General features: G+C 51.6%; 1 protein-coding gene across 1 annotated transcript in view; it reads right to left on the bottom strand.

Moving 5' to 3' along the window:
* Nucleotides 1–10000, bottom strand: part of LOC307082565 (cAMP-dependent protein kinase type I-beta regulatory subunit-like) — a gene marked incomplete at its 3' end in the record, with an annotated part of 54275 nt that overhangs the window by 28733 nt on the left and 15542 nt on the right. The window contains exons 3-4 of the mRNA XM_079746185.1: nucleotides 9305–9475; nucleotides 5785–5876 (exon numbers count right to left, since the gene is read on the bottom strand). Coding sequence (XP_079602311.1) covers nucleotides 5785–5876; nucleotides 9305–9475 — 263 coding nt within the window. The remainder of the gene's footprint in view (nucleotides 1–5784; nucleotides 5877–9304; nucleotides 9476–10000) is intronic.

Raw genomic sequence — 10000 nt, 5'->3', positions numbered from 1 at the left:
AAAAACACTGGAAGGTGTCCCCCGTCCGTCGACACAGGGCCGGTGGGGGGCGGTCAGAGGTCACCGTTTGGGGTCAAAGGTCACCAGATTGGGCACTCCATCAACTCATTACCCCGACTGTTAATTAGAGGCTTAGCGCACACAGGATGAGGTAACCGTCATTGTCTTTGCCCCCCCCCCCCCCCATTGTCTGTTTGGGGGAGAAATGTGTGCGACCCAGGCGGCTGCCGTATCGCATGGCCCCGTACAATCCCCTCCTCTCCGCTTAAAGGTCAGGGTCCAATGTGAGGGGCTCACCACCTGAACAGCATGGGAACCGTCGGGGGATTAAACCCGGTCGCAATGTCTCGCATTTCCCAGAGTGTGTGAGGGGTTTGTTTATGGGGTGAAGAGAAAGGTATGGCCCCGGCGACCCAGCGCCTGATTGTGCCACTGGAGAACGCCAAGGCTGGCATACTGGATAAGACAACAAATGGATGACGTGTGTGTGTGTGTGTGTGTGTGTGTGTGTGTGTGTGTGTGTGTGTGTGTGTGTGTGTACATTTGCGAGTACAAATAAATCCACTTTTTTTCGAAGGTCACCCAACCACCTGTTCTGTGTGGATAAATCACAAAAATGTATACTTCTTCCCTCACACACACACACACACACACACGCACAGAACTAGGCGTGGCCAGCAGACCTAAACAGATTGAACAAACACAAATACACACATGCTCCACCTCTCCAGTCGAGTCTCATGCTGTTTCAGGCTGGGAGGAAACCAGATAAGATGCACTAACACGACAACCATGAGCAAGCGTGTTGAAAACACCGATAGTGCTCCCCTTTTCCGCTTTTATCAAAGGCTGATCCTCCGCAGATTGGCACAGAGGCTGGCACAGCATGCCAATTAGAGGGTGCACCTGCACAAACAGCCCCAGGGCTGGTGGGCACACATGCTTGTGTTAATCAGACCAACCCCAAAGTACACCGCACACACAGTCCGACAAAACACACACACACACACACACACACACACACACACACACACACACACACACACACACACACACACACACACACACACACACACACACACACACCCACACACACACAGTCCGGGACACACATACACACACACAAACAGTCTGGGGCACACACACACGCCAACACACACACACACACACACACACACACACACACACACACACACACACACACACACACACACACACAGGCCAACACCTCACACATTTAAATAAGTCTAAAGTCTGCTATCAATTGGCACATTATCTAATCAGCGCCTTTTGATCTTTTGACTTTGATAATCATTTAAGTGCTATAGCAGGCAGAAACCAAAACAGACTAATCAGACGCCCATGAGGGCATGGTTTCAGTGGAAACGATAACAAAGTTCCTATAGCTGCAGTGTTGGGACAGGTGTTGGGCTGGCGGACATTGGGCGTGGTGTTGGGCACTCGATGACAACTCAAACACCTGTTCCGTGGCTTATCACCATGCTGTGTTTGGGTTTATTGTGTGTGTGTGTGTGTGTGTGTGTGTGTGTGTGTGTGTGTGTGTGTGTTATAATGAAGTCATTTAAGCCGAGATTACGCCATTGTCAGAGACGTGAGGGCATGGGCGTCCATGTTGTGGTCCCGCAGCCTATCGCCAAGGTCAGGCTATCAGGGCTCAAGGTCACACTAATATGGATCAAAGTGCATTAACAGGGATCGTCGGATATGAGATCGGACTACAGGAGAGAGAGAGAGAGAGAGAGAGAGAGAGAGAGAGAGAGAGGGAGAGGGAGGGACAGAGAGAGAGAGAGAGAGAGAGAGAGAGAGAGAGAGAGAGAGAGAGAGAAAGAAAGAGAGAGAGAGAGAGAGAGAGAGAGAGAGAGAGAGAGGGAACAGAGAAAGAAAGGAACTTTGGATCGTGCTCAATTTGTCGTTTCCACACAGCTGAACGCGGACAGACTATACGTAAACAGATGTACATTTGTGCACGCATCATGCGCACACACACACAGATGTACACACACACACTTGCATTCCTGTGGAGTCTCTTGGGGCTTGGGAACTCATAGGCCATAAAGTTTGACATATGGAGTGACGTGTTAATCAAAGACTGCATGGTCCCAGCTGGGCCCTGAGAGGAGATTCCACCATGCACCACTAATGCGGTGTGTGTGTGTGTGTGTGTGTGTGTGTGTGTGTGTGTGTGTGTGTGTGTGTGTGTGTGTGTGTGTGTGTGTGTTTGTGTATGCGTGTGTGTGCACCCGTTCGTGCATGTCTTCCATTTTTATATACAGCTGCGTTCTGAGGATGATCTGGCACTGCTGGTCCCTTGAAGTGCGCCTTGCATGTGGTGTGATTGTGTGTGTGTGTGTGGTTTCCCCTTCTTCTTGTTGTATCTGTGTGTTGTGGTCCTTGGCTCTCTAGACGCCCACAGCCTTGGCCATGCATCCAAGGGCCGCTCGCACAGCAGTAGCTTGAATTAAAGTGGACGTAAATGTCAAGTGGAGAGCTAAGGGCCCACAGTGTTGAGAAAAGGAACCAGAGATACTGATAGAGGCTCGGTGTATCACCTTATGATCTGCTTCGCTTTCTGCTTTCAACTAAATCATTTGGCAGTTGGGTAATACAGAGACAGTTTCAAAGGCGTTTCTTTTATTTTTCTTCTGGTTTAAAAGGCCGTTTTTTCGAACAAGGAGGCAAATTGGGATGCACATCCTGAGTGTGAGGAACAGAACTGGTCAGAGCCTTATAGGAACGGGAAAAATACCAAACAGCGAGACCAGAGGATGGATGGTAAAACGAGAACAGGGGAAAGAGGAGGAGGAAACACTGGAACAAAGATCCACAGAAAGAGAGGGGGTAAGCAGGGAAATGTCATTACCACAGGGATGATGGCATAATAACGTGATAATGAGGGAACAAATTGTGTGGCTTTCCCTGACACGACTGGTGAGTGACTAATGGTACGAGGCCTCCATTCAGACATCCCCACTGACAACTGTTAAGACCCCAGCCCACTGCGGTTGATCCTATTACACCCTCTTCCACTCTCTCTCTCTCTCTCTCTCTCTCGGTCTCCCCCTCTTTCCCTCTCTCCGTTTGTCTCCCTCGGTCTCGCCTTGTCTCTCCTTGTCTCCTTGTCTTTGTCTCGGTCTTCTTGTATCTCTCTCTCCCTGTATTTCTTCATCTCTCTCTCTCTCTCCCTCTGATGGATATCAACAGAAATGGAGAGCGAGGGGAAGAAAGAGAGAGAGGGCAGAGACAGGAAGACAGCGAGAGAGAGAGACAGCGAGACAGCGAGAAAGCAAGACAGCAAGACAGCGACAGAGAGAGCGAGGGGGAGAGAGAGAGAGAGGGATAGAAAGAGACAGCGAGAGAGAGAGAGAGATCACAGCCCATCTGCTGATGTGCGTCAGAGCAGCCCTGGCACAAGAGGAGCAGTTAAAGCCCTTCATACTGGGACTCCGACCATGCCAAGGACAGATGGAAGAAAACTAACACATTCCAGAGTGGATCTTGGCATGATGGTTTCTGTGCAGAAACAAAGGGGCCATTACACCAACGGGTTGGGTTTGACTAGATAGTAAACGACACAATGACCCGGGTCACCAAATACAATGGCTCTCAGAAAGAGAGAGACGGGGCGAGAGAGAGAGAGAGAGAGCCTTTGCATGAGCGAGAACGCTAATGCTGAGAGACAGGCCAAGCAAGAGGATTCTCCACCAGACAAACGGTAGATCTCGCCGCCGACGGGCCTCGTGGTTTCACGGCGACTGAACCTTCGCGGCGAGCCAAAGCGCCACCAGAGAGTCGACGCTCGCTCCCTGTATTGTGGGAAGCTTTTCCCTTGGCTCGGCCTCGGAGCTTCTCGGAGCGCTAGACGCGGCAATCGCCTCCAAGAAAGTAGCCTAATGCACGGAGCGGAATCAGCCGGGAATCCAACCGCGACCGCCACAAAACAACTGGCTGGGATCCGGTTGGTTCACCGCCAGCTCGCTAGCCAGCGGGCAGCAGCCGACGCGCTGGGCCCAGCAGGCGGACCCTCTGGAAGGGAGGGGGGGACGGAACCAGCCGGAAAGAGGGGCGTGGTGGGGGGGTTTAGGGTGAGATCCTTCCCCGGAGCGACTGATTCATCCTGCAGGAATCGCAGCAGAACTCAGCGAGAACCTTTCTGAACTGTGTTTCTCGAGTGGTGGAGTGCAGAACCCCGGGAGGTCAAGTTCGTCTCAGCGTATCGTATCAGCCCTTTGGTCCGTACACACACACACACACACACACACACACACGCACACGCCCCCCTCAACATCTACAGCAGTGCATGATGGACGTCCAATGCTGAAACTCTCATCTCATGTGAGGGTCTGGGCGGGGTGGTCTGCGTGACAAGGCTAGACGCGGAGGTGGGCACACTTCAGAGTGGTCTCGTGTGCCATGGACCACTCCGATCTGTCACCTTAATCTGTGACAGCAAGCACCCAAAAATCACAAGGGTTTTGCTGGGTCTGTCTCAGATGCTGTCTCATGAGACGTGGCCTTCGCTTCACTCACACTGACGTGCAATCAGAGAGGCAAGGCGCCAGGCCGGCACACACACACACACACACGCACACACACACACACATACACACACACACACACACACACACACACACACACCGCTGACGACAGAGCGAGTGGGAAGACCGGTGTTCTGGGTGTTTAGTCCCGGAGAGGAGAGTGCCATGGATTTTTTTTTTTTTGTTTCTGCCACGGCTGCTTAATGGATTCTCCACGCCAATGAAGCAGTTTTCCCGGCTTCGGGCCAGGCCGCCAGACACCTGAGGCCCCAGCGTTCCCACACCAGCGCAGGCTAGCCGGACCAAGACCGAGAGCCCCCTGAATCTGGCCCCCATGTTCCCAGGACGGAGAGGAAAGGAGGTGGAGGAGGAGGAGGAATTATGAGTCAAAGTGAGAAGTAGGAAAGAGAGAGGAGGCCTCAGCAATGGGAGATGGCCCTATCCGTTCACTCCCACTCCCTTTCCGTATCTCTCCCTCCCTCTCTCCCCCTTTGTCTGCCCTCTGTGTTGGTTTATGTCATCTCCCAAGAACAGAGCCCTCTCTCAGAGCTCCGTGGAGAATCGCTGCCTTCCGAGTAACATAATTCCGCCCCAACCCATATCTGAGTGTGTACACACCCACACAGACCAGCACACACACTTACACACACACACGCACACACACACAGACACAAACACATTACTTACATCCACCAAGGTTACCATGGCCACCGCTGACACAACAACACACACAAACAGTGTCCGCAGCAGACCCCTCTGCCCACCCCTTCAACACCCCTCTATCCTGCTTCTTCCTGCACGGGTTCGGTGGCCGTGCGACCCGCTCTCCCCCTCCCTCTCTCTCTCTCTCTCTCTCTCCATCACTCGTCCACCCACTCCCCCATGTGTGTGTGTGTGTGTGTGTGTGTGTGTGTGTGTGTGTGTGTGTGTGTGTGTGTGTGTGTGAGCGCGTGCAGAAGAGGCTCCCAGGGCAGGAAACAGTGGCCCACAGCGGCCAGTCAGCCACAGTACCGGCGCTCTGGTCACGGCCCTGTTCTTCACAGCGGCGGTGTGACCTTGCAATGGAGTTAATCTCTTATCAAACCGCTACAATGTCCCCCATCTCTGCACCGGCATTAGCGGAGCAGAACCGGTCAGAGGAGAGAGAAGGGGAACAGGTGAGGGCGGATGGGCCGAGGTTACCGGTGTGTGTGTGTGTACGTGTGCGTGTGTGCGTGGCGTCTCATACCTTCTCTCGTTGTCGTCCAGGTGAGCGAACAGCACGTTCTTGGAGATGGCCTTGGCCAAGGCGGTCATGGTCTTGTAGTCCTTCGGGATCACCTGGGAAGACAAAGCATGGGGCTCCAGTCACAAAGCATGGGGCTCCAGTCACAGAGCATGGGGCTCCAGTCACAGAGCATGGGGCTCCAGTCACAGAGCATGGGGCTCCAGTCACAGAGCATGGGGCTCCAGTCACAAAGCATGGGGCTCCAGTCACAAAGCATGGGGCTTCAGTCACAGAGCATGGGGCTCCAGTCACAAAGCATGGGGCTCCAGTCACAAAGCATGGGGCTCCAGTCACAAAGCATGGGGCTCCAGTCACAAAGCATGGGGCTCTAGTCACAAAGCATGGGGCTCCAGTCACAAAGCATGGGGCTCCAGTCACAAAGCATGGGGCTCCAGTCACAGGCGCTGGAGAGCAGGTGGATGGGCAGCATAAGCACCACGACGAGGGGAGCGCAGACAGTGATTTTCTTCTTTGAAGGGCCTCCCCTTCAAAGGCGGACTAAATGGAGTAATGAGAGAGCAGCTTCTTGGCAACCGCATGAAAAGAATGAGCCACACATGTGGCCGTGTGTATTTTGGGAGAAGCCCATCTGTTCAGGAGCTACACTCGAAACGCTCGGCAACCCTTAAAAAAGGTCAAAGGAGGTCTGGACTCATTCATAAAACATGCGTTCTCATGCTCGCGTCCCAGAACACTAGTTATGGTCTGCACGTGTGTGTGTGTGTGTGTGTGTGTGTGTGTGTGTGTGTGTGTGTGTGTGTGTGTGTGTGTGTGTGTGTGTGTGTGTGTGTGTGTGTGTAGCCTGTAAGTATGAAGTCATTCAAGGGGAAAAAAATATGAAATGTATTCATTACAACATGTGGGGAAGCAAGTGAAAGAATGGCAGAATGTACAGTAGATGTTAACTCTAACCCTATGGAAAGCATTTGTCAAAGTGCTCATTAAAATAACTACATTGTTAACGGGCAGTATGATGTGGCGGGAAGTACGTATACGTATGTACCTCCAGCATTATTGACTATTAATATGAATATATAATCAATAATGTTCCTATTATACAAGTTAACATTACCTGCAAGAAGAATGTATGTCATGTACCAACTATGAGCCTGAGTGAGTTTGTGCCAGTGTACCAGTGTGTTTCACAAGAAGACGATAGGATGAGAAAAGGTCTTTGATGAGATTAGTCTTTTGAATGACTAGCAGCAGCCAGGATTTCCCATCCAGGATCTGAAGTCAAATCCCCCAAAGTCGGCCCATTGTTCCATTGGCAGGTGGAAGGGCACCACCGGGGTGGAACTATCAGTAATAACCCCCCTTTTCCGGTTGGATAGAAGGTCCCATGGGTGCAACCTCTACAGACAAACACCCCTGCATATCGAAGAGAGGCAAGGTTTATTCTAATGTACCCCCGTGGAAAAAAAGGTACTCTCCGAACCCCCTCTGCTAAGCATACAGCCTGGCATGAAAATGCATCTCCCTTACTGCCATCCTTACTCCCCACCCTCCGATCCTCTGACGAGTCCTCTGACAGGTTCTCCGAGCGTGACCGACAAACCCCGCCGACTCGTTTTCACAGCCAGGCACGTCATGTCCGACGTCGCAGCACCGTGACGCCGCTCTGGATCCGTCTGATATAAAGGGGGGGGCTGTTCGTGTTGGTTCTGCCGGTTCTGCTAAGAAGACGCTCTTGTGTGTGTCATAGCAACGCTGCGCCGGGAGAGAACCCGATAGAGAGCTGAAGGGCTCGATGTCTCCTTGCAGAAAGCGTAGGGGAGCACTCAGTGCGTGTTTGAGTGTCGCCGAAGTCGGCGGCAGAACGCCAGTGTCCGCTCTGGCTCGCCGACGCGCTTCCACGTATTCACAGACTTTCTGTTCTTTCTCTCGAAATAGAGATGACTTCCTTCCTCTCCTTGATTGAAAGGTGATAAGGTTCAGTAGCATTCAGCCACTGCAGCCTCGAGGTCTGACGCTGAGGCCATGCCGATCTCGGACTTCATTGTCGTGTCGATTCCTTTGCTTTCTTGCAGCCTTGCAGACGTGTCCACTTCCCCCCTCTACCGTAGTGTATAGAATACTGACTCGGCCTCCCCCGCCATGGCTGGCTTCCTCCCTGACTGTCCACCATGCTCTCTCCCCCTCTTACCTTGGCTGTGACTGCCCACGCTGGGGACGTTTCCCTACGACGACGAGCTGGCTGTCGCCTTTCATGGCTGACTCCGCCGTCGGTGTGTCAATGTGTTGCAGTGTGTTGTGCAGTATTGCAAAGCGCTTTGGATAAAAGCGCTGTATAAACGCAGTCCATTTACCCGTAAGAGTCATGAACAGCCACAGCCTCTCACTGAAGATGCTTGGTAAATCGCCCTACGATTCTGCCCTATTTAAATCCAATACTTTGCTGCCAAGAAGTGGCAGCAAAGTGGCCTGAAATAAAAGCTTTTTCATCAATGGGGAGCCTCGTGAATCAGACTTGAGTGTGCAGCGCGTCTGTGGACCGTGTCTGCAGCTCATGCTCTGTTGGGCACGAGCCATTGACCGGAGAATGTTGATGAAATGTGGGTGTTTCTTCCCCTAACCAGCACACACACACACACACACACACACACACATCCCCACACACACACACACACACACGGTATGCTCCAGTGGTCATGTGAATAGGTTGTGGGGGTGGTGAGGTTCGTGCCTTTATGTCATTAATGCACTGTTATACTAATTACAACAAAACGCTCGCCAAAATGATCTCACAAGGAGAGCATGTGTGTGTGTGTGTGCGTGTGTAGGTGTGTGTGTGCGTGTGTGTTAGGAAAAGTGGCCTATACAGAGATCTAGCTGCATTTAATGAGGAGACGTAGACGTTAATAACAGGAAGACAAGCAAGCTGCCTGTTGTACCCTGCAAACCTCAGTCACCTTATTAAATGAGCGTGTTCCCAGACTAGCTGGTTGGCTAAATGCCTTGGCATGAATATACACGACCTCAGTCATTGTAGGTAACACACTTATTGTACTTTGAGTCTTGTGGCACAAAGTTCCCGTCCGTTTTTCAGTTTAACTGTGCCTAATACGACAACCATAAAAATATGTTTTTGCAAAAGCTTTTGTATTAAAAACTACTCGCGCAAATACAGATAACTGGTTCACAATCACATCTCACAGAAGAAGACAGACTATAATTATTAAACAAGCACTGATTGCTTGTCCTTGAGAAGTCTGCGTCTGCGCCTGCATGCGTGCGTGTGTGTGTGTTTGTGCATGTGAATTTGTGTACCCGTGTTTATGTGTGCACATGTGGATGTGTTCGTTCAGCACATGTTTGGCTTTGTGAACGTGTATTTGTGTATCCGTGCACGTGTGTACGCGCTTGTATGTGTGCATATGCATGTGCTTGCTGCCATGCATGCTAGTGTGCATGTGTGTGTGTATGTGTGTGTGTATGTGTGTGTATGTCTGTGCATGTGTGTGCACGCGTGCGTACAGACCTTGCGCACGTAGCTGACGGCGTCCTCCTCTGTGTACACCTCGGCGCTGACTCCGCCCCTGCGGCGCCGGGCCTTGACCACCGGGTTGGGGGGCGGGGGGGACACCTCGTCATCATGGGAGTCCGACTGGCTGTTGGACTTCTGGCGCGCCAGGATCTGCTTGCATTCTTCCTGTTGTTGGGGCGAGAGACAGAGAGAGACAGAGAAGAGAGAGAGAGAGAGAGAGAGAGAGAGAGAGAGAGAGAGAGAGAGAGAGAGGGAGAGAGAGGGAGAGAGACAGCAAGAGATGGTGTGTTAATGATGATGATGATTTTTATTGTCATGCCAAGAAATTATTGAAAGATTTAAAGAAAGGGATAGAGAGAAAGAGAGAGAGAGTGAGGGAGTGAGACAGGGAGAGAGAAAGTGTGAGAGAGCGAGGGAGAGAGAGACAGAGAGAGAGAGCGAGGGAGAGAGAGAGAGAGAGAGAGAGAGAGAGGTCAGAAAGCATTAACGGTAACCATCAGGTGGGATTACAGTGGGCGGGGATGAGGAATAGAGAGTGTGCCGTCAGGACACTGATCCTGAACGTTAAATAATTACATTATATCCCCAGTCACATTCCGACTGCAATTTGAAAATTGTCTAATGGAGCGTGGGTCCCATGTGGCGAGAACACAAATATACAGTTGAATGATCATTACTTATTATTATCAG

This window comes from Pollachius pollachius (genome assembly GCF_949987615.1).
Source record: "Pollachius pollachius genome assembly, chromosome: 11".
NCBI lineage: Eukaryota > Metazoa > Chordata > Actinopteri > Gadiformes > Gadidae > Pollachius > Pollachius pollachius.
The sequence above is the reverse complement of the archived record's forward strand: the minus strand, read 5'-3'. Positions and strand labels throughout refer to the sequence as shown.